Below are 25916 nucleotides of genomic sequence, written 5' to 3'. Positions count from 1 at the left end.
GTCGTTGCTAAATATAATCGTAAGAAAGAGAAACGTACAGGTTTTCTTTTCAGAGTTTCAGGAACGCACTCGGCGAACGGAGCAAAGGAAGGTCTGGAGATCGAACGCTATTTCTTTCAAGAACAAAGACGAAACGAGTTTTTCCTTTTAAATGCTAGCTAGATGTTCCGGCGAGCGTAAGACAAGAACATAATAATTTACCATTGTTTGACATGCGTGTTTTATTCTTTCAAAAATGCATTCGGGTTAATATTCTTAAACGCAATGCATCCGGGATATCAGATGCGTAAATTATGAAAAACTACATCTATTTCAATATTTTTTTCTTCATAAACGTGCTGCTAGTCTACTTGCGCTCAACGTTAAGAAAAGTCATACTAATACAATTACCAGCATTTAGAACATAGCTAGCAGAACCGCGCAATGAAATTCAATATTTGTAAGCGTGCTCAAAATCCCGATAGTGCACGCTGACAGCGTCAGCAAATCGCTTCGCCAGAAATTTTTTTTTCGCGCGAGCGGCCGATTGTTAGCGCGGGAAAAATAATGTATTTCGCGACAATAATGGATTCAAACAGAAACTCGACCTACTAGTCCGAAAACGAAGACAATGTTTCGACCTTTTCCCTTGGGCCAGAGTTCTTAAATGAGGCAGAAAAAGAGAAAAACAAAGGAAAAGGAGACTCGGCATCAGCGCCGTCACGATTCGCTTCAACTGATATTGTTGTCCATTTTCCCGTCGGATTTGATGCACAATTCTACCGGCTATGTTCTAAAACAATTGGTTTTTTTATTTATTTATTTATTTTTATTTTTATTTTTATTTTTATTTTTATTTTTATTTTTGTTTATTACACTTACACATGTACTTACACTATAATTACTTTTTACGCCATGTTTAAACTACATTAACTTACACTACTAACAATACATATATAACAATACAGTTACAGTAGTCAAATTTAATTACAGTTGATCTCTTTACCACATTATTGTTTGCATGTTAATTGTCGAGTAACTACTGAGAATTGTGTTTGCTATTTAAACTACAAGGGAATTGATTTTCCAGAAATTAATAAACTGTTAAATAAAAAAGATAGCGAAGAGGTCAAAATACAAAGTTGAAAAAAAAAAAACAAAAAAAAAGACAATACAATTTTATAACGACAGACAAAATTTCCATTTGTTCCTAAACTCCTTCTCGTTATTACAAGTGACAGCAATATATTTTTCTAGATGAATTTTGTCGCGCACAAGTGAGACGAAATCATCGAAACGGCAATTTATGGTATTTAAAGCGCTAACATATAAAAAATATTTGCCTAGAATAATGAGATGGTTGAGGGCTAAACAGTAGGTGTGACAGCGAATAATTCCGAACATAATCTCCAGTTCTGACAGTGACAGTTTCATATTACTAGAGGTTGAATACCACTCCTGGAATCTATTCCAAAAAGAACTTGCTTGCTTACAGTTTATAAACAAATGCCAGACGGTCTGGTGCTCAGATGGACAAAAGGGACAGGAGGGCGATGCAACTTTTTTCATTTTATGTAACAAGCTATTCGTTGGTAAAATTCGGTGAATAATTTTGTATTGAAACATTGTCAATTTAATTTCTCTCGTGGCTTTGAATGGTAGGAGGTAGATTTTGTTCAAGTCATTTTTCTCGATGCCAGACATTAAAAGTTTTTTCTCAGAAGTTGGTGGCGGTAGATCTTCGAGGTTAAGCAGGATACTGTATATTGCTTTACATGAGAGTGAACAGGTTGAGGTATGAGGCGTAACTGGGTCTTGGGAATTTTCTTGCAATAGTTTTTTCCAATTTTGTGGAATAGAAGAAAGAATGCTATAATATTGCAAAAAGTTACATTTTACATTGAATTTATTGCGAAAAGAATTAAATGAAAGGAATTGACCCTCACAGGAGTCAAAAAGGTCCGAGATTTGTTTTATTCCAGCATGATGCCAATGAGGAAAGAATACCGTTTTCTTATTCACAGTTAAAAATCGATTATTCCAGATTGGCTGTGAGAGAACCTCAGTTTTATTTTTAGGTGTGGTCGTTGCAATGTCCTGCCAGTAAAAAATGATTTCTCTGTAGAAAGGAGGAAGATGGTTGTCTAGGTCAAGGAGATTATAATCATAGTTACATTTAAACAGTTCTGTACCGCCAACATCGGCTAGGAGGGATTTTGGTATGTACTGCCATGGAGCATCCGAGTTAGAGCATAACCGTTTTACCCAGTTTAACTTTAGTGCTTTATCAAAGAGAGAAAAATCCCTCATGTCCAAGCCACCAGCTGTTTTTTGCTTGAAAAGGGTAGTCTTTTTTATTTTGGCGGGTTTGTGATTCCAAATAAAGTCGAACACGATCTTGTTTACTTCTTTACTGAAGTCTTTAGTGGTACACATGACGCTGCAGATAAAGACAAGTTTTGAAAGTGCCAATGTTTTAATTATATTTATCCTACCAACGATGGAGAGGTCTCTTTGGGACCACATGTTCAATGTTTTCTTTAAAGAATCTAATTTGTCCAAAAAATTTTTCTTTTCAGACACTTCTAGGTCATATGTAAAATGCACTCCAAGCGCGTAAACTGGCTTACCGCTCATTTGAAGATCAAGTATAGAATCTTTTCTGTGGCTTACAGAGCCAAGCCATAGCATTTCAGATTTTGTTTGATTTAGTTTTAGACCAGAGCACCTTTCGAAAAGTGATAATAAATCAAATAACTTTGACACTGAGTGAACATCGGACAGAAGTACAGTTGTGTCGTCTGCATATTGCGAAAGTTTGACATCTTTATGTTCATCTATTGTGATACCTTTTATTTCTTTTGAGCATCTAATACTTTGCGCGAGTAGCTCAATAGCAATAATGAATAATGTGCCGGAAAGTGGGCAACCTTGACGCACTCCGCGTTCTAGATGAAAATGTTTTGAGGCGTACCCGTTATTCAGAACACAACTAGAGATATCTGTATAGAACACTTTTATCCACTGTCGGAGATCAAGACCGAAATTAAACGTTTCGAGGCATTTATGAATAAAATTCCACTCAATCGAATCAAACGCTTTCTCGAAATCTAAAAATACGGCTACCCCTGGAATATTCTTCTCTTTTGTGAAATGCATTGTATCTGCTATTAACCTGATACTTTCCCCAATGAACCTTCCTTTAACGTACCCAGATTGGCAAGGATGAATTAAATTCGGCAAGATCTTCTCCAAACGCAGAGCGATGGTCTTCGTTGCGATTTTATAGTCTACATTCAATAAAGATACAGGTCGCCAATTTTTTAAATATTCGGTATTCTTTTTCTTCTTCGGAATTAAGGAAATAATTCCTTGGCGCTGAGAGATGGAGAGAGTACCGTTTCGAAAAGCGTAATTAAAGCTATTTACCATAAATGAACCGAGCAAGTTCCAAAAGTAGCGGTAGAATTCAGGCGTTAGCCCATCCGTGCCGGGAGTTTTGTTGTTTTCCATAGTTTTTAACGCAATTTCACACTCAAGAAGCTAGAGTTGCCCTCGGCTATCGCCTCGGGCAACTCTTACGCTTCTTTCGTGCTCTCCAAACTTCCCGCGTGCTCCATAACTCGATAGTGCACGCTAAAGCATGAACCAATTGTTAAATAGCGAGTAAGTGATGACTTTATTTAAAGAGGGTAGCACTAAGTATAAAAATACTAACAAACCCGTGGCCCTCTAAAATTATGTACAATACGGATGTTAAAAACAATGGCATAACTATGAGATAATATAAAGAATAAGAGACGAGGTAAATAAATAATGCAAAAGTATAGCTAAATCACAGAATAAAATTATGTAAAAGTTGCTGTTCTTCAAAGAATTTTTTCCAAAGAGAGTTCTTAAAAGAATTGGAACTGCATCCCGGTTAGCTCAATGGATAGAGCGCTGGCCCCGGTTGTTCAAAGCATGGATAACTTCTTATCCGCTGGATAAATCGCTATCCAGCGGATAAATTTTATCCATGGCGTCATATCGGTTGTTGAAAGCATGGATAGCGCTATCCACTCGCTATCCTGGGGATAAATTTATCCATGGTTAGGTAGGTAATATAAGTTTTATCCACCGGATAAACACAAATAAAATGGCTGCTCGACAGTTACATCTTCTTCGCTGTAACCTTCCCGACAATCAACATCGAAGAAAAAGGAGAATTTATCGCCGCCAACTCGATCCGTTTGAAACATATACAGACGCTGAATTGAGATCCAGGTATCGTTTTGGACGAGAGGCGCTACAGTACATCGTTGGCCTTGTTGCAGACGATATCGCTCCCCAAACAAATCGCAACCGTGCTGTTCGTGCTATAATGCAATTCCTTATCACCCTCAGATTCTTAGCTTCGGGTTCGTTTCTTCAAGTAATAGGTGACACTTTTCAGGGATTTGACAAGTCGACTGTCAGCCGGATAGTTCGCCGGGTGACAAAAGCCTTGACTGCAAACTTAGGCGACTTCATAAAATTTCCGTGCACTCGTGCAGAACGAGACGAAATAAAGCAAGGTTTGTTCAGATTAGGTGGTTTTCCCTGTGCTATCGGGTGCATCTACGGTACTCATGTCAGAATAAAGGCCCCTCACGAAAACGAGCCGGACTTCGTGAACTGGAAAGGATTTCATACAATCAATGTCCAGGCAATCTGCGACCATCGAGGTAAGTGTTTCCTCATGTGGTATTTTTGTCTCCGGTATGAAGAAATATATCCGCACAAGGCAACCTTTCCTAGAAATGAGAATTAAATTTTATTTTCTGCGTCCTAACCGCTTTCTTGATGCTTAAATACAAAATATTCACACTCGCTATGAATAATAATTTTTAGCGCAATTTATAGCTAATTGCATATGAATAAAAGAGTGGTGTGTACTGGGAATAACGATAAAACAATTATGGACTAATTACAATATGCAATGGCATATTGCAACATCCCCCCTTCTTTTAGAGATGATGACATCAGAAGACTTTTGTATAGGATTCTTGTACCCGTGTACTCTGAAATTGAAACATAATTCGCATCCTTGTATGAGGAAAAGTTGAGATGCTGATCCGAAAACTTGTCACACGCTTACGAACAAAGAAAGAGAACTAATGATATTCGTGATGAAAAGCTATGACAGCTACAATTACCCATACGACACACTACGAATACATTTCTCTTAAACTGTTATAGTGTCCCTAGATTTGTTCAATTAGTCTCGTAGGTGGTTTAATAGTTCTTCGTGGACGAGACAGCGCAATTTCGACAGGGGTCTTTTCAGACACACACTGTTTAGGCAATGGTTTTGTTGATGGCTGGTCAGCGACATCAGCTGCTGCTGAGCTGGGATGTTTGACAGGGTCAGGTCTTGGTGACTTTTGTTCTGTTCCGGGAATTACTAGGGCCTGGTTTAATTCCTCTGGTGTGCTTTCAATCGCTGGACGAATAAGGCGACGATTCCTGAAGTACCGGGCACCGAATTCAGTCTGTACCTCATATCGCCTAGGCGAATCTCCGCTTGGCTGTTGTACTACCGTGGCTTTCTGCCAGATTGGTTTCTTGGGATCCAACTGGAACCGGACACTCTGAAATTGTTGTAGATCTCAAAGCTTTTTGGCTGTCCGATCGTAGTCATCACGTTGGGCTTGTTTCTGTGCTATCTGTCCCTCTCTGCTGATCTCTAGATTAGGATGTAGCCATTGATGGATAGGAGGGAGTGCTCTATATTTCCGCTGGGAAAGCATCTCTCCTGGGCTGAGCTGACCTGGTCTGACTGGGGTCGCACGATAAATCAGCATTGCAAGATGTGGATCAGAACCCGAATCTTCGGCCTTCTCCATTATGCCCTTTACGACTTTGACCATAGCCTCAATGAAACCGTTCGATTGAGGATACCTTGGGCTAGAGTGTTGCACTTCGAATCTGTACTGAATGGCAAATTGTTTGAATTCTTGGGACACAAACTGGGTTCCTTGGTCTGTGTACACCGTTGCTGGTATCCCATATTCTGCAAATATTGTCTTGAGAAGACTTATCACGTGTCCCGCCGTCTGATTGGTCAGTTTCTTTACAACGGGGAACTTGCTAAAGTAGTCGGCAACCAGCAGGTAGTGGTGGGAACGATACTCAAATATGTCGACTCCAAGTTTAAACCATGGCAAGCTGGGCACGTCATGTGGTACTAGTGGTTCCTTCTGTTGAGCAGGCTTGTATTTCGTGCATACGTCACATAGTTTAACTGCATTTCTCACATCATCCGAGATCCCGGGCCAAAAGACTGTCTCCCGTGCCCTTAACAGAGTTTTCTCTTCTCCTAGGTGGCCCGCATGAAGATCCTTTAGATATTCTGCTCTCAGTGAGGTTGGAATCACAAGTCGATGTGCTTTGAATATCAGGCCATCTTCAACTGCAAGTTCTTCACGGTAATTCCAATAATGTTGCAGTCGTTCTGGGAGTTGCTGCCTCTGAAGCGGCCAGCCGTGAAAGATGTAATGTCTTAACTGGTTCAAGGCCGAATCAGCAGTGGTGGCAACTCTGGTTGTCTGTAGTAGGAACATTTGAAGTGATGTGGTGCACTGGAATCACATCCATCTACTTGGAGTCCATAGGCTTTGGACTGAGAGGGTCAACTCGGCTAAGGGCGTCTGCGATTGAGTTGTCCTTCCCGCAGATGTACTCGATTTGAATTTCGTATCTAGCAAGCCTCAGAAGAAGTCGTTGAAGTCTCGGGCTGGCTGTGGCAATACTCTTCTTCCAAATCGTTTCTAAAGGTTTGTGATCTGTTTGAACTCTGACTGGCTCACCATACACATAGTTGTGAAGCCTCTCCATGGCGAACACCACTCCTAGCAATTCCCTTTCAATGTTGGAATAGCGTTCTTCGGCAGGAGTGAGAGTTCTGGATACGTCGATCACTGGTTTTCCTCCTTGCAGCAATACGGCACCCAACCCTTTCATTGAAGCGTCAGTCTGAATAACGTGCTCTGCTTTCCGGTCAAAGTACGCGAGTACTGGGGTCCTGGAGAGCTCTTCTTTGATGGCATTGAAGGCATCTTGATGGGAAGAGTCCCAGGTCCATTCCATTTCTTCCCGAAGCAGCGGTCTGAGCGGTTCGAATAGTCTCGTCAACTTGGCTGAGTAGCGCTTCAAATAGTTGATCATTCCCTGAAAACTCTGGAGAGCTTTCTTGTCTTTTGGCGCTTTCATCTGTTTGATGGCCTCGACCTTTTTGTCGTCGTTCTTCATACCCTCTGGCGTGATAATCTGCCCGAAGAAATCGCACTTAGTTGTTTTGAACTGTAGCTTCTTTGGATTGAACTTAATTCCGTTCATCCGTGCTGTTTCGAGTAACTGGAGGAGATTTACATCATGATCCTTGGAATCCACCCCTCTCGTGAGGATATCGTCAATGCATCCCGTAATTCCTTTCACTTCCTTTAGGACTGCATTTAATCTCTCCTGAAATACGTCTGCGCTAACTTCAAGGCCAAAGGGAAGTCGGAGCCACTTGTATTTCCCCCATGGAGTGTTGAAGGTAGTTAGAAGTGAACTTTCATTGTCCAATTCTACCATCCAATAGCCCGACTTGGCATCAACTAGCGTAAAGTATTTTCCTCCATGGAGTTCAGCACTAACCTCATCGATAGTCTTCGTGTAGTACTGGTTCCTTTTGATGCTCTGGTTAAGGTCCTTTGGATCTAGGCATAGCCGAATTGATCCATCAGGCTTAGAGACAGGAACGACGCTGTTGATCCAGTCTGTGTGTCCCTGAACTGGTTCAATGATTCCCGAACTGCACAATCTCTCAAGCTCTTCTTTGTATGCTGCTTTCTTCTTCTCAGGTACTGCCCGTGGTGGATGTTGCGCAGGTTGTGCGTCTGGCTTGAGTTGAATGTGATACTTGCCCCCTGGTAGTTTTCCTATACCCTTGAATATATCTCTGAACTCGGATAATACGTACTCCTTTGTTAAGGGCAAACAGTGTCTCTTTCCATTTGAGATGACTGCGTCATCCAACACCTCACATGTAGGCTTGTTAACCTTACTGGAATCTGGTCGCAGAGCGTTGACACTTGTATGGATTTGTGGCGTACTGGTTAAGGAGGGCGGGGTTACCTCTGGGAAGGCAATGTAGCCGACTTGCTGGGCTGTTTCTCTGCCTAGAATGAGATACCCTCGAGTGTCAGTCACTTGACAAGTCGCCATCTGTGGTTGTTGTCTATCACCAGTATGAATCGCTATGGTACACGCCCCTAGGTTCGCCATAGGGGATTCTCCGTACCCGAATATTTGTATAGAGGTAGGGGTAAGACTCTTGTCTCCAAATAAGGATTTGTGTAGATACAATGGCATTACGTTGCATCCTGCGCCTGTGTCGATCTCGCATTCAACCTCATATATGGGTCCTCCACTTGCAGTACTTAACCAAAGAGGCTTGATGTGCTTGCTTGAAGTATCATTAATACTCTTCACATGAAAAGTCTGAATATGGTGAAACATTGTGTCGGTTGTCCTGTAGTACGTGTGGACCGAACATCATTTGGTAGTCCTGTGGAGGATCACGAGTTGAACTCTGATTGGCACTGGCTCCTGTCTGCGGTGCTTGTAAACCATGTACTTGAACCTGCCTAGGTTCACCAGTTGTACTTTGTTTACCTGTTTTGCTCTTGCAGCACTTTTTGTAGTGTCCTTTCTTTCCACACTTGTGACAAGTAACATACTTGGCTGGACACTGCGATCTGGGATTGGCAGGCTTTGCTCCACAACAGAAACAACTTTGCCTTTTTGTCTCACCATGCTCTTTATCTTTAGACGTCTTGTCTCTATTTGACCACTCCGTTGATTTCCCGCCTTTTTGATACTTTGCTTGCACTTTGTGAATCTGTGTCGATCCTTGTTGTATTGCAGTTGTTGCTGCGGTTGCTGTACTGAGAGTCTGCATAATTGATCTTTGACAATCGCTGTTGCATAGGAGAGTCGCAATTTCGATCACTCGTTCGGCGGTAAGGGAGTCCTGGTCTTCTTCCAAACACTTTTGATAAACTTTTGGATTCTTCAGACCAAGGAGAATAGCGTTCCTGAGAGCCATGTCCTTTGCGTCTTCTGGCCATCCGCATGCATCAGTGACTCGCCTGCACTTTTCGATGTACTCTGGTAATTCCATATCACCTTGAGTGAGCACTTTGTACTGTGTAGCCGCGACTAGTTTGCTCCCTCTAGGTTTGCATTGCTCCTCCACCTTTCTGAGATGTATCTCCCATTTCTTGCGATCATCGGCTGGAATTGTTGCCTTGTCCAAAATATTTTGTCCGCGTTCACCCGACCACTGATAAATGTATAGACAAACAAACTCTGGGTCTGCCTTGGTCATTACAAGACCTCTGCATAAAATCGATACCTTCTTTTTCCATTCTTGGAAACGTTCGTGAAGTTTTCCGTCGTTTGTCCAATCCAAGATTGGTCCTTTCGCGAGAACTTCCATGGTGAACTTGGGGCTTGTGAACACAAAATATTCGCTCGAACTCTGCGATCGTCAATTATCGATGAACTTGTTCGTCTTCCAGAACGTAGACTAGACTTTTACTCCTGACACCATGTTTCCTCATGTGGTATTTTTGTCTCCGGCATGAAGAAATATATCCGCACAAGACAACCTTTCCTAGAAATGAGAATTAAATTTTATTTTCTGCGTCCTAACCGCTTTCTTGATGCTTAAATACAAAATATTCACACTCGCTATGAATAATAATTTTTAGCGCAATTTATAGCTAATTGCATATGAATAAAAGAGTGGTGTCTACTGGGAATAACGATAAAACAATTATGGACTAATTGCAATATGCAATGGCATATTGCAACAGTAAGCAAGTTTGTGTTGCTCTCATTATTTGTATAGCAAAGGGTAACATTCCGTTTAACCCAAGCTTTACTATGCTTACTATCTCATGCGTATTTCAGGTATTGTTTTGTCCCAAATATGAGCATGAAAGCCGAAGAATTTCGCTTTAAAATTGTAACGCTTTTCTGTCACGTAAGGAGGAATGTGCGAGTGATTGGCTTGAGTAACGCATGTGATCAATCATGTGATCCCAAGATTCACGCATGTACACAATTTACGACGAAACGAACTGAATGAATTGATTGATATAATTGAGTTTTCGAACCGTGAGATCTCCCTTTCCATTCGGGAACTCTCAACTGTAATCGATCTTGTTTGCTAACAAGTGTTGAGCCTTCGAATGGTGATACGACCGCAAGGAAAATATTCATCGGTGATCACTTGATGTGTCTTCCAACATGGACATTTTTCAGTGGACTGTGTTGGATTGAGTGCTGAAACATGACATAATTTTACAGAGCATTCTCTCGCTAAGTAGCATTGTTTAATAACATGTAATTTGCTGTTACTCAAAGATACATGTCAAGAAATCTCTTGGAATCTACCATTTCTAGAAAAGGGATAGGTTGTAGTTAATTGATGTTGGTTATAAACTGTGGTTTAAATGCGAGCGGCAATCCAGTTTCGAACACTTCGTTTTGACAAAATGAATTTACAAAAACCTTACGATTACAGCTCCAAATTTAGGGTCTGTGTGTATGCTCACATTACGAAACTTTTACGGGAATACAATTTAAGACTAGGCAAACGTACACTTGCACTATAAATTGCTAATTTATTTTTTCACTGGGAATGTTGTGTTGGACGTAAAAACCATTTGTGTTGCATTGAATGTAATTGAATTTTGTAGAAATGTTTACAAATGTTGTGGCTAGATGGCCTGGCTCTACACATGATAGCCACATTTTTCGAACATCAGCCATAGGGCGTGACCTGGAAGGGACTGGTCTGGCAGATGGTGTACTATTTGGAGATAGTGGATATGCATGTTCCCCATTCCTCATGACTCCCTATCTCAGCCCCAAAACACACCAGGAGGAACGTTTCAACAGAGCTCACAAAATAACGCGATGTACCATCGAGCGAACTTTTGGGGTGTTAAAAAGGAGATTTCATGTGCTGCACTCCGAAGTAAGGATGGCTCCTCACAGGGTGAGCGCAATAATTGTAGCTTGTATTTTACATAACCTTGCTATAAGTTTAAGGGAGCCAGATCCAGAGGACGGTGAAATGGATGATGAAGGGTGTGCTCCTGACCTTCACAGTCAGTATCATGGCCGTGAAACTGGTAATGCTGTCAGGGAGCACATTGCTAACACTTTTTTTTAACGTATATGTGCACGATCCTTCGCAGTAAAGCACTATTTGAGCAATAGTGAAAATCAGACCTGAAAAAAAATTTTTTTTTTTCCACACTTTCCTGAAAGGAACATATTGTGGTCATCAAAGATTTCCATGAACAATGAAATAAATAATGCATTTATCTTATAACCATGCATTTTTTTTTTTTTCAGGTCTGATTTTCACTATTGCTCAAATAGTGCTTTACTGTGAAGGATCGTGCACAGTTCATACATATGTGTCATATGTTTGTTGTTACTTTTTTTTAAGTTCTACACAGGGGGCTCAGCTCAAACATACATTTCATTGCAAAAATGTTGATATGTACTGTAAATGGTATGGTCCATCAACAATGAGACCCAATGGCTTTATGGAAAATCTTTGCATGGTTACAAGATTAATGCATTATTTATTTCATTGTTCATGGAAATCTTTGATGACCACAATATGTTCCTTTCAGGAAAGTGTGGATGGCTGCTATATACCATGTACAACTAATTGTGGTTATTGTTTTCATGTGTAACAATAAAGCCTTGGGTGTCATTGTTCTCTGCTTACGCTTCTTAGAAGTCAGTGTTTTTGGAATCAATTGTATACTCTTGTGAGAAATAGTTAAACTCGCATTACTCTTTTGTGATAGTCCAATGTGTATCTTTTGCAAAGTCTCTAATTTCATGATCAGCAACACCTTCTGGTCATTCTTGCTGGCGGCTTTCAAAGATAAATGTTTTTCATGGATTGGACATTCCTTTAAAATGGAAAGGCTTGCTTTAAACATTTTTCCTTATCTACCCCCATGTTCCAAGAGATGTTGGAGGAAAAGGAAATATTAATATTTTTTCTTTTTCAACGGTTTTCATAGTTTGTTTTCCTTTTTCCTGGAAAAAGTCTTAACCAGTGAATAATTTATGTTTTGACGATCTTTATGTTCAACATTGGGATAAAGTGAAGTTTGGCTTTCTTCTAGAAACACCTAATACAGTCTGTACATTCTACTTTCAAATTAGATCATTCACCTTTTTTATGCTCATCACACCCAGCTCTGGCATAAATGTTTGCATGAAAATTTGTATTGTGATCTCTGATTATCTATTTCTCACAAGTTCCTTAATTAAAACGTAGCAAAATTCTTGAATGTGATTGTTTATCATGAGTCTTGTATGACCACTTATAGTGCAGTGTATGCATCATGGTTGTTATAGGACAGTTTAAGGGACACTTAACATGTCATGCCTGTGTAAATGGGCAAATTGCATTCAGGGCATTTACTGCTGTTGGGCCTTTCGCCAAGTGTACTGTTGTTTTTATAATGAAAACATACAACCAATGTCCAGTTTCTTTCTCAACTTTTGTCATAGTTTTGATTAATTGGTAACAGGACTTTGTGTCGATATCCAATTCAGTCTGTAATCAAACTCATGATTTAAAAATGGGACTCGACTGCATTGGACTCTCTTGGTCATATTACCACTTCTAATTGTCGTCATTTTGATCTTGTAAATGGCATCTTCAGGCAATAAAAGGTCAATCGTCCAGCTTAAACTGAATGGAATCATGTTACGATATTAAGAACAAGTCTTTTTAGCAAACAGATAGGGGCTTCTCTACTTTTTCAACATTACTTTGACAAAATGAATAAGCCCACAAATTTTTTTTGCAAGCAGCCTTTTATTGTCTTTTATTCATTGCCTCTTTATTCACTCTGTAATTTATTGAATTTAAAGTGAGGAAGTGATTTTCAAGTCATTGGTTGGTTTCAACTGCAATTCTCAATATATAAATGAAGATTTTGTTATTTGTATGACTACAGAAAAAGTGCAAAGGAAAATTAAAATTGCTGCTTCAAGCATTGTTTAATCACATGAAATGATCAATGAACTTTGAACTTCATAGTGTAAATTAATTGTATAAATATTTCTTAAAATGCCCTCTGTTTTCTAAATTAAATGATGGGTCTCTGTAAAATAAAGTTTTCTTTTGATATGAAAAAATATAAATTGTGGTTAAATCCAAGGAATGCTCAAAATTGCTTCAGTGTAACTAATTCTTGAAAAAATATATTTACATGTAATTAATAAACTCCATTGAATAATTAGTTTTACATCATAGAGATGTAAATATTAGTTACATGATGCATTTGTCTTTGCTTTATATCTGCACTTTCTATTTTACCAATAAACACATGCATGTACAGTTAGTTTTTTTTTTTTGGATTTAAATTGGTAGAACTTTCTTTTTTCTTCATTTCCCTTCACTTGAGAGCATTATAACAGGAAACAAATTCAAACTCATTTGAGCATTGAAAATTGAAAAGAAAAAAATTTGAATCACAAAATTATGGGTCAATTAATTTGAAGTATTGGATTCCACCCTACCACCCCTTCCCCCAGGCTTGGCAACCATGGGCATTCAACCATCATCTGTGCCTGGCTGGGGTTGGTAATTTGAACTAGAACTGTTAAGTTTTTTCAGTGAAATACAAGTGTTATATCTTTCACTAAAGCGGAGTTTATGGCAAAAAATATTCACTTCTGTAACCGAAAATGGCTCAAGAAGAAAAGGTATAGGGCTAGAAATAAAAAATTTGGTCGAGGTGCACAAAGTCATGTTGGCTGATTTTGGCTTTTACAAACGGTTGGGGAATTTGAACAAATTTTTTTGCCCAAGTAGGGGGAGGGGCAGGGGCAGAATTTGAACAAACCAATCTCAAATTTTTAAAGGGAGGGATGTTGAAACTTCCAACAGATTGATGCATTGGTACTAAAAGGAAACCAAATTAAAACCAATGTGATTAAAGCTTGTGTACATTTCTGGGGAAATGGTTTATCAGTGGATTAAAAATATAGGGAGCTGACAGTAACAATCCATAAATAACCAGTTACATGAGTCACAATCAAAGCCATTTCAGTTTGATTGTATAAAGATTGATTCATAAATTATTTTCGGACCTACTTCGAGACTCAAGCTCTAGAATCCTTAACATTATTTCTTTCTTCTTTAGTTTTAGATTTTCAATTTCTAGGTCAAGTTTTACATTTTCCTTTTTAAGGACTTCAAGGTGCATTTCATTGATGTCATCAGTGGTGAGCTTTTTTCTTGAGTGTGGCTTGGCAAGTATTGCTGGCTCCTCCAATGGTACTGATGGAACTGTATCAGAACTGATACTGGGGCAATCTAGCTGTGACAGTTCACTGGGGTCTGCGGATTCACAGGTGTCTGGAAGTACGCAGTGTGAAGCAACAGGGTGAAGTTCACTTTCTATTCCAAGAACCCCTGTATCCACTGTTGATAAGTCTGAAACTTGTGCTGCGTAGAATTTGTACAAAATGTATTAAACCTTTGATTCCTATATGGTGTAAGTTCTGACCATAAATTGGTACGCATTCCTTGAAAATTACTCTAGAAAATTTGAGTTAACACTCCTATTAAATTAAACAATATATTTATTATAATAAAAGGAATTAATTTCAATGACAACAATTATCAGCTGTCAAGAACCTTTAAAAAGGAGAATTTCAGACTAGTAGGTCTAAATACATTCCGGACTGCCAAGGAAACCGTTCTGAAAAAAAAAACGCTCTGTAATATCGATGATTAAGGTAGCGTTTGTTCACTTCACAATCAAAATGGAAAAAAATTACGAAAAATGGGTCCGAATGTGTGAAACGTTTAAATCTAGTAGTACTTTTCGGCCACGATACAAGAGCAGCTTAGCTTTTCTCGATCGATTCAATTCAACAAGGGTCCGCTGAATTTTAGAAACGTAGACGAATTACAGGGATTGTAAACTTTCCAAAAGAAGAAAAATCACCTGCTACCCTGCGTCATGTTTAAACAAAGAACTGCAGCAACAATCAGCACATTGTGGTAAGTATCATCGTAAGTCAACAAACTTGTAAACATTAGTGGCTTACCTGAGTCGATACCGTCCAAAATGCCGCGGAAAGACGGATCCGTTTCGAAGAGCTCGATAATTTTGGCTGTGGTAGCTGTTATGATATGTAAAACCTTCAGGAAATCAACATTTGCTTTTCTTCGACAAGACCGTTCTTGAATGTCGATCAGCTGATCTTTCTTATGTAACACTTAAAGGTTATGTAACCCTCGAATGTTATGTAACCTTCTGGACTGGTTATGTAATCGCTTGGTACATTCCAATTTAGTTCTCGAGTTACACGAGTGAACAGTGAGATAAGTTAGTCGTAATGTTGTTGTTATATCGATAGCTCTAAAGGTAACCTGCCTCTCCAGTAATTAAAGTTTGTGTTCAAAGAAGCTTACTGGACTCAGACTCCCTATCTTGCTCTCTCGCGTCATAAAGGACAAAACTTGGTGTCAGGAGGTGAGTAACATCCACGAGCTTTGTTGTTGTTAGTGGAAGTCTATTTTATTTTGGTCATGACCTCGACCTCTGGTAGTCAGCAATCTTCTGGTTCATCGGCTGCTGCACCGATCTATACTACCACAGTACCGCTAGCCAAACCTCCAGAACCTCTTAATCTCGAAGACAGGTCACGTAGAGGCGATAACTGGTTACACTTTAAGAGAGCATGGCAAATCTATGAACGAGCGGCTGGAATCAGTCAAAAGGACGGCCCAGTCCGTGTTGCTCATTTTCTTAACATCGTTGGAAGAGAAGGAGTCCAATTGTTTGACACCTTTACCTTCGCTGAAGACGAAAGCGCTGACAATATTGATGACGTCCTGGCTAAATTTGAATCTCGTTGTCTGCCGCAACGAAATCAGACGTATGAACGATATCTCTTCAACAAGAGAGAGCAAGAACCAGGAGAAAGTGTCGATCAATATTGCACAGCACTGATGCGCCTTTCTGAACACTGTGGGTTCATGACCCTAAGAGACAGCTTGATAAGAGACCGCCTCATCCTTGGAGTCAAGAATGATCGATCACGTAAGAAACTTTTAGAGAAAAAAGATCTCACTTTGGATAACGCCTTGGATATTTTGCGAACACAAGAGTTAACTGATATACGCGCATTAGACATGACAACTGAGGAAGCTAATGTGAATAGGGTAAAGGCCAAGAAAACGAAACCGTCAAAGACCCAGTCTGAGGATACAACACCGCATAAACACGCCCCAGGTAAGAAGCGGACTCCTCCGTGGAAGCCAAGAGGGAAAAGTTCTGGTAACCCCAACAATGTATACACTCGAGAATGCAAGTTTTGTGGTACTGTTCACGAAATGAAAAAGTCAGCTTGCCCGGCTGTTGGCAAGAAATGCTCCAAATGTGGCAAAGAAGGACACTTTGCGAAAAAATGCGACACTCGCTCTGTCAATCACGTACAAGATTGTGAAATCTACAGCCATAAACCCTCCCCCACATCAGCTTATGTGACAGCGTGCCTTAATAATAATGCCGAAGTACAACTTCAGATTGATACAGGTGCTTCATGTAACATCCTCCCCAAAAGTGCCTACATCCGAGCTACAGGAGACAAACAGTGTAAAAACCTTGAACAGTCGTTTACAAGGCTCATCATGCACAACAAGACTGTAGTCTGGCCACTTGGTCAAATCTGCCTACTTACTGAACGGAAAGGAAGAAAATATGGAGTTCTTTATCACATTGTGAAGCAAGATTTGACACCACTCCTCTGTCGAACGACGTGTGAAAAGATGAACCTGGTCAAAATCCTGGATGCTGACGTAAACGCGACTCACGACGAAAGAATTGACGTCTCGTCAAATGTTAGAAGTGATCCTATCCTCTATGAATTTACCGATATCTTCACTGGGATTGGATGCCTGGAAGGAACCTACTCCATTCAAGTGGACGAAGGTTTCCGCCCGGTTGTACATCCGCCTCGTAAAGTACCAGTCCCACTTCGAGATACCCTCAAGTTAGAGCTGGATAACATGGTGAAGAGTGGTATCCTCGCCAAGGTAATTGAGCCGACATCATGGGTCTCTAGCCTTGTTATAGTGAAGAAATCTAACGGGAAAATACGAGTATGTCTGGATCCTCGAGATCTCAACCGCGCAGTGCAACGCTCGCATTATCCACTTCCAACTATCGAGGAAGTAGCAACTCGCCTTAGTGGTGCTAAAGTCTTTAGCGTGTTAGATGCCAAATGTGGATTCTGGCAAGTACAACTTGACGAAAGGAGTAGTTACTTGACAACCATGAACACACCTTTTGGTCGCTATCGATGGCTCAGAATGCCATTCGGAATAAACTCAGCCCCGGAAGTATGGCAACAACGAATGCACGAGCTAGTAGAAGGACTCACAGGTGTTGAAGTCATCGCCGATGATTTCCTAGTTTGCGGTTTTGGAGACTCTAATGAAGCTGCAATTGCCAACCACGATCAGAATCTCAAGGCTTTCCTCAATCGCGCAAGAGAAAGAAACCTCACTCTCAACAGCGAGAAGTTGAAACTTCGACAGTCACAAGTTCCTTTCATAGGACACCTCCTTACAGCGGAAGGTCTAAAACCTGACCCGTCAAAGGTACAGGCTATAGTGGACTACCCAGTGCCCACCAATCTCGCAGAACTCAAAACGTTTTTAGGAATGGTGCAGTATCTGGCGAAATTCTGCCAACATCTGTCTACAGCATCACAGCCTTTAAGACAGTTGGAAAAGAAGGAAATAGAATGGCATTGGCAACACCCTCAAGATAAAGCTTTCAAGGAGATTAAAGAGCTCATCACTAAAGCCCCAGTCCTACAGTACTTCGACGTGAGCAAGAATGTCACTATACAGTGCGATGCCTCGCAGTATGGCATTGGTGCAACTCTACTTCAGGAAGGACAGCCAGTTCACTACGCTAACAGAGCACTGACGTCGACAGAGCAAAATTACGCTCAAATTGAGAAGGAGCTCCTAGCTGTTCTGTTCTCTTGTGAGCACTTCGAACATTACATTTATGGCAAGCACGTCACAGTCGAAACAGATCACAAGCCTCTGATTGCTATACAGAAGAAGCCAATCAATACAGCTTCTAAGAGATTACAGCGTATGATGCTTCGTCTTCAAAGATTTGACTTGAATCTCACTTACAAGCCAGGCAAAGAGATGTATATTGCTGACGCACTCTCTCGCGTTCTACCTAGGCAGTCAAAGATACCAAATGCTAGCACCTCATCCTGCTATAAAGATCTAGAAACTGTCAACTTTGTTGAAGACTTGTCGATATCAGAGTCGACACTTGCCAAGTTTCAAGTGGAAACGGCAAGGGATGAATCTTTACAGGCGTTGTCACAAGTTATACGCGCTGGCTGGCCTACAAAAACGTCCATGGTACCTACAAGCGCGCAGCCTTTCTTCAAATACCGAGATGAAATGACGCTCCAAAATGGCCTAGTTTTCAAAGGAACGAAGATCGTTGTCCCAGAGAGCCTTCGCCGTGACATGATAGAAGAAACACACAAGTCTCATCAGGGACTCCAAGCATGCCTTCGAAGGGCCAGAGAGGTTTTCTTCTGGCCGGGAATGTCTGCACAACTCAAGAATCGTATTGATAAATGCTCCATATGCCAAAGTGTGAGACCTGAACAAGCCAGCGAACCTCTTCAGCCTCACCCGGTTCCTGACAGGCCATGGCAACGAGTTGGAACAGATTTGTTTACCTTCGAGAACCGAAACTACCTTGTATTAGTTGATTATTACAGCAACTTTATTGAGCTGGATCATCTTCCCGACACTTCGTCCCAGACAGTCATTCACAAGCTGAAGATGCATTTTTCGCGACATGGGGTGCCCGACTACGTAGTTTCTGACAATGGTCCTCAGTATACATCCTCAGAGTTCCGAAGATTTGCAGCAACGTGGAAGTTCACTCACGTCACTACGTCACCACACTATCCACAAGCTAATGGGATGGCCGAAAGTGCAGTCAAAACCTGCAAGACTTTAATGAAGAAAGCTCTTCTGTCCCAATCCGATCCATATCTTGGTTTATTGGATCACCATAACACCCCCACTGCTGCGACAGGTATGTCTCCCTGCCAACGACTTTTTGGTCGCCGAACAAAGACACTTCTACCCTTCTCAGAGTCGTTACTCAAGACTGACCAAACAGTTAGTGATCTTCTCAAAAGGGATCGTGTCAAGCAAGCTAAACATTTCGACCAGCATGCTAAACAACTCTCAGATCTCAAATCAGGTGACCTAGTGCGCATGAAAATGCCTGGAGAAACAAAGTGGTCAAAAGCAGTTGTTTCTTCTAGAGTCGCACCTCGTAGTTACAAAGTTGAAGTCAATGGTAGATTCTACAGGCGCAATCGCAAGCAGTTGCGTTCTACCACGGAACCACTTCAAGAAACCCCCTTCAAAATGGACGAAGATGACCTGACTGTTCCAGAGAATCTGCAGGAACAGAAACATCCCCCTCCAGCAAGTTCTCAAGTAGGAACGTCCCCTCCTAGATCTCAACTACCCTCAACACCTCAAACAACAGAGCTGAGTGCAAGACCACCTCAAGAAGCTACTACAACTGAGATAAGAACACGACATGGACGATTGATCAAGCCACCTAAAAAGTTTGACATTGAGTTATAGTTTAAAAAAAAAAAAAAAATAGAAAAAGGGAAAGATGTTATGATATGTAAAACCTTCAGGAAATCAACATTTGCTTTTCTTCGACAAGACCGTTCTTGAATGTCGATCAGCTGATCTTTCTTATGTAACACTTAAAGGTTATGTAACCCTCGAATGTTATGTAACCTTCTGGACTGGTTATGTAATCGCTTGGTACATTCCAATTTAGTTCTCGAGTTACACGAGTGAACAGTGAGATAAGTTAGTCGTAATGTTGTTGTTATATCGATAGCTCTAAAGGTAACCTGCCTCTCCAGTAATTAAAGTTTGTGTTCAAAGAAGCTTACTGGACTCAGACTCCCTATCTTGCTCTCTCGCGTCATAAAGGACAAAACTGTAGCCTTTGGGGAAGCCGGTTTCTTTCCACCCCCGGTCTTCTTTACTGCCGTGGTACATTTGTTGTGCTCTCTTTTTGCTCCACTCACCATTCCTCTCCACTTTTCTTTTACCTCCACAACAGTTCTTTTGGAAACTCTAAGGGCATTGACTTTCTCGGTTATTTCCTCCCATATTCGCGTTTTGTTTTTATTACAAAGTGTCGAGGAAAATTTACTTTTGATAATGTTTATATTTTCTTCCGCCTCTTCCAAAATAACTGCGCATTCGGCGGGTTTAAAATTGGGTTTTCTAGCGCGCTTTGCCGGAGAAGGAGCAACATTTTCTGCCATGTTCTCTCGCCACTAGAACGCGCGAGCGAACAGATCACGCAACGCCTGGGCTGTAACCGTAGCAACTGCTTGGATACCGAGTTATCCATCGGATAGTTATACGTCTCGCTATCCGTGCTTTCTGCAACAACTTTTTATCCGCCGGATAACTATCCAGTGGATAGCCTTTTTATCCACCGGATAAGCTTATCCGGTGGATAAATTTATCCATCCTTTGAACAACCGCGGCCTGGACTGTTGTGCGGGAGGTCGAGGGTTCGAGCCCTGGCCGGACCAACACTCAGGGTCTTAAAATAGTTAAGAATTGGCTGCCTTTCTATAACATCAAGAAATGGTTAGATATTCTTGTCTTCTCGGATAAGGACGAATAAATGGAGGTCCCGTCTCCTGCAGGGTTGGGGTAGGAGACGTTAATTTCCCACACACGAGATTACTGTGTGATGGATGTCCTCCCCTGGGGTGGGATGGGTGGGTTTATTGGGCCCGCAGTAATTGGCGCAAGCTGTTGCGGTGTCCCTGCCGGTTGGCGAAGCTAAATAAATAAATGAATTTAGAGACGCTATTTTCCGCATGGATAGCGGTAAGCTGTTCCAGGCTCGACAGGCAGTCACAGTAAATGTTCTTCCTGCTTCAGTTTTACGTTTGATAACAGGGCGAGCAATATTGAAGTTGGCATACCTAGTCTGCCGTGAATGAGTGTCACTAGTAAGCTTCATTAAACTTTTAAGATAGGTAGGTACATGCCCCTGTACACGCTTGTATATAATAATTATACAGCATTTAGTTAGTTTAGCATGTTCGAAAAATGGTATCCAGTTTAGTTTATTGAACAGTTTGACGGAGGAGGCTTGACAATCGGCGTCTAGAATAACTCTAGCAGCCCTCTTCTGCAACTTTAGAACACGGTTAAGGCAATGTTTATCACAGCTCGTCCAAACCACATACTTACAATTCCCTCGTGGTCTAAAAACTGAACAAGAGATCCAATCCATTGACTACCTGAGCCATTAGAAGGTACGATAAAGCGATAGAAAAATTTCATTTGCAGGTTTTACTCCTTATATCATGTATTTTGTAAATATTCCCGAAAGCATTCCTTATTGTTAAGTGGCGCAAGTTACTTTCTCAGTTACATACCCTGACACCTCAACAGTAACTACGCTGTAAAGTAACAATACGTAAGCGAGAAAACACTACAAGGCGATGAGGTGAGACAAACGTATCAGTTGAAAGGTGTTACCTCGATAAAAACGCATCACATTCGCTTAGCTCATCTACAGAAACATATTTACATCTAAAATGGGGTGAACCATTGATAAGATTGTTGTAGTTATGGGGCTGGGGAAGCACCTATGGATTTAGAACAGCTTTGTTTCTTATTAAATTACAGTTTCTTTAGATTTTGACTTTCGTTGTGATTTAGTGGTTACTTTTGAGGAAGGTATGGCAGAATCACGAAGAGGCCTTAACTCTGCTACTACAGGAGCTTCATCGTCCAAACTTATTCCGCTCTCGTTCCCTGACAGGCTCCCATTGGTTCCTGGATCTATCATTTCATGTCTTTCGTCTGGTAGTTCCTGCTCGGTATCCATGTCCGAGACAATAAAGGAGAGGGACTGGACTCCACATCATCACTAGTTTGTCTAAAATAAGATATCACATTTGGACTAGGTTTACACTAGAGGAGAGTTTTCCGGATTCGTAAATGTTTCCGGATTCATCAATTTTGGAGTATCTGGATTCGTAGGCGTTTACACTGAAAGGATTTTCGGATTCCTGACCGTTTACACACAACGACAACTCCGGGAACATTCGAAATGGAATGGTTACCAAGCCCAGTGTTGTTTCGTCGTTCGATCAACAAAGTAAAAATGCCTCCCCCAAAAAAGGCTAGAGTAGATCCAGATGCCACTGAGGCAAATTTGAGTTGGACAGATGCCAAGCAGTCTACGTCGTCGGCGATTAAGTGTGGCTGACGTTAAACTTCCTTGCAATAATTTTTTGCGTTTCTTCAGAAATACTGCGGTACACATGATAAAATTTATCGCCTGAACCTGCAACAAGGTTAGGCAACCGGAGACCGTCAGCAATGTTAGCACCAGATCCATTTTGGTTTCACCGCAAACTCAAAAGATTGCAGGTGGAAATAATATCCGGATTCGAGAAAAAAAGCGGTTACACGACAAACTTTCCGGATTCAAAAGTTATCGGATTCAAAGTTCCCGCTTTAAATTCCGGATTCAAAATCTCCGGAGACACGACCAAACCGGGAAGTTTTTATTTCAGATTCGTCCACTTTCGTGTAAACGGCAGAATGAATCCGGTACTAAAACGTCTCGGATTCATCACGAATCCGGAACAATTTCCTCTAGTGTAAACCTAGTCTTGGATTAGAACTGATTGGCTTTGTGTTCCCTGGTCGAAAAAAAGGACGTAAACCTTCGCAGGTTAACTTTTTTTAATTCAAGAAAAACGGCAAATCAATGGTAAAATCAAAAGTGTTTGCTTGACTCATTTTTCGCCTATGCATTATTATTATTACATCGCTCGCAGCGCCCGTGGGCAAGATAAAGCGAATCCAGTGTTCTTACTGGTTACCCGAGCGGGCAAGATGGGCCCATCTTGCCCGCTCGGGATTGCCTGCATTAATAGCCTCGTTCTTTTTTTGCATTTTTGTGGACCGAGACTTCGTCTCGGTCCATAAAAATGCGAAAAAAGAACGAGGCCAATATCCAGCCATCTTGACCTCACGCTTGGTTATTGATGCATATCTCATAACAACTAACTACTTGGAGTACAGATATAAAAAAATATAAAATGCTAATCGGATTGGAAGCTAACCTGTTTAAGCCAGCAGTATTATAAGGTATGCCGTAATAATCACTGTCAGGTCGGTTGTCTCCTGTGATACCGACATAGGCAGAGTTTGTTTGCTGTGGAGGAAAAGAAAATTATTAAAAGGAATACTCTCAAGGGTACCCTAATTAAAGGATACTCCCGTAATCTACAGGTCATTTTGACAGGACGCGTTTGACAAAAACTTAGTAAAAGCCTTAGTAACAAGCCCAGGGGTTCATGTTGCTCATGGTAGGTTAATGTTTTGTATGTTGGAAATCAAGGTGATTAATTGAGTATTCGTTTGTTGTACCCAACTTATCAAAAACTCTCCGACAAGTCTCTGTGAACTAACGGCTTCACTTTTGAAGTGTGTAACTCTAATTATCCTTCCAATTCGTTCACTGAGCTGAGAGAATGGAGGTCGTTGATCAGGATCTTGTTTCCAACAATCCCTCATGATAAAGTACATATCCAGAGGACAGTTAGGCGGTTGCTCCATCCGCTCACCGTCACTTCGCATGTCCATAACTTCTTCCGCAGAGCGAGTGGGGTAAGGTGTGCCTCCTAGCGTGAAGATCTCCCATAGGCAAATACCAAACGACCATCTGCGAGGATCAAAGAATTAGCGCTTGTGTGATTGTGTAAGAAGAGGTGTTACATTTTCACCGGAACGAAAATGAGCTTTTATAATATTTTAAAATCGACTGAGGACAGAGTGTCTCCGTTAAAGAGAAATGCAGTTTACAGGTCAAGCGACGCCTTTTATGGGCGGCAGCTGCAGAACACCGTAAAAAAAACAAGAGACGAATCCTTGCAGAGAGCACTCAACTTGCTAATACGAAGACTTACCGAAACAAATTGGTGGAAGGTGAACTACCTTACCACTTTGCTAAACTTACTTCCCATTCCAATAATTGTTAATAGTTTTTTTTTATTTTTGCAACATCTCAGCTGAACAATCAGAACAGTCTCAAGATAAACGGAAATCTACGAGTACTTACACATCACTTTTTTCAGTGTAAACTCTGTCGAAAAATGATTCCATCGCCATCCACTTGATGGGAAGGACTCCTTGAGTCTGCTTCACGTACATATCGCTTTTGGAAATGTTTCGAGCTAAACCAAAGTCAGCGACTTTCATAACGTAATCTTCTCCAACAAGAACATTCCTTGCTGCTAAGTCTCTGTGAATGCACTGGAAATACACCCACAATAAAACCAAAAAAATGTCAGCAGGTCACTTCCTGTAAGGAAAGATAAACTTCCACAACCTCTTGGTTCTTCGAGAAACTTAGTACACTACAATTTTTACTAACCAAAGAACAGAGGAAAAGAAGACGACAATTCCAGATGACAAATGGAATTCTTTCGTCTCTGTCTCCTTTAATACTCCACTTCCTCAGAAGTAATCTCTTGCCTTATTTGTTTTTTAATTTCTCGTTTATTTTTCTCTTCACTTGTCCGCCAATGGCTTACAGCACCCTGTACTGAGAGTCTTCAACAAGCGCGTCACATGCTGCTAGATTCGATTATAATTTTGCAAGTTAATTCTCTCTAATACAAAGCAATACCGCTTAAAAGCATTTCATAATATCACTAGTTCTTAATTTACAAAATGCAAATTAAAACGGCTTATATGCGTTCGCGCGCGCGGAAAACGCTATTAACTTATGTGGTATCTACTAAAAGAAACTATTTGCATTATAAAGAATCGAAACCCCACTTAGGCTCGGTTTTCAATATCTCAATCGCGGTTTTTGAATATTATGGGAAGGAGAGAGAGAGGAGGAGGTTCAGTTTCTGCACAGCGGCCAATGATAGAGCCTAAATCCTATGAGCGAGCCTCACACCTAAACCTACGAAAACGGCGGCCGAACGTTGGATATTAGCGATTCTGACCGGTGTCCCAGCCGATTTAGAACCCCGCGGATTTGGACCCCCGTTCCAATTCCGCTAGCGGATATGGACCCACCTTCGCAGATTTGGACCCCCAACCAAACATTCCTTTTAAGCATCGTTTGTATCGTATAACCCTAACCCTAACCCTAACCCTAACCCTAACCCTAACCCTAACCCTAAACCCTAACCCTAACCCTAACCTAACCCTAACCCTTACCCTAATCAAACCTAACCCTTAGCGCTCTCTCGCAGATTAACGAAAATCCTAAGTTGTGACGGGATGCTGAGAATAAGATAATATCAGTACGCATGTTTTGAATTACAAACATATTTTAACATGGACTGGAACGTAAAGTTTCATCTAATTTTACTAGAACGTTAAGGATGAAGTTTTCAACCATTTTGTTGCGGGGGAGGGGTTCAAATCCGCGGAGGGGGGGGGGGGTCCAAATCTGTTAGCAAATTTGGACCAGGGGGTTCATATCCGCTAACGGATTTTAACCGGGGGTCCAGGCGACAAGGAAAACTCGAGAGTTTCAAAACACAAAGGTTACTCAAGTACGTGTAACCTGGTTATTTACCATTTACCAGACGTTTTAAAATTACCACGACTGTACTGGTAACTGCGATCTGGTTCTGACCGCTTGAAAGCACGCCACTTAGTCATTACAGCGTTCATTACTCTTACCGGATTTTTCAGC

At 41.0% G+C, this 25916-nt stretch overlaps 2 protein-coding genes across 3 annotated transcripts in view; one reads left to right on the top strand and one right to left on the bottom strand.

The window, feature by feature from the left end:
- The window catches only part of LOC111344794 (fibroblast growth factor receptor 4), an 87557-nt gene that overhangs the window by 19884 nt on the left and 41757 nt on the right, over positions 1-25916 (top strand). The gene's annotated exons all lie outside the window — the stretch shown is intronic.
- Positions 3640-25027, bottom strand: LOC148724260 (fibroblast growth factor receptor 3-like). The gene is made up of 4 exons (XM_088733901.1): positions 24318-25027; positions 23320-23921; positions 20708-22121; positions 3640-3921 (listed from the first exon to the last, which is right to left on the bottom strand). The coding sequence occupies exons 1-2, from the start codon at positions 24455-24457 to the stop codon at positions 23561-23563; spliced, it is 501 nt and encodes a 166-aa protein (XP_088590027.1). The 5' UTR covers positions 24458-25027; the 3' UTR covers positions 3640-3921; positions 20708-22121; positions 23320-23560.

Source organism: Stylophora pistillata, chromosome 9 (genome assembly GCF_964205215.1).
Source record: "Stylophora pistillata chromosome 9, jaStyPist1.2, whole genome shotgun sequence".
NCBI classification, from domain to species: Eukaryota; Metazoa; Cnidaria; class Anthozoa; order Scleractinia; family Pocilloporidae; genus Stylophora; species Stylophora pistillata.
Note: the sequence above shows the minus strand (reverse complement) of the source record. Positions and strands in the feature narration are given on the sequence as shown.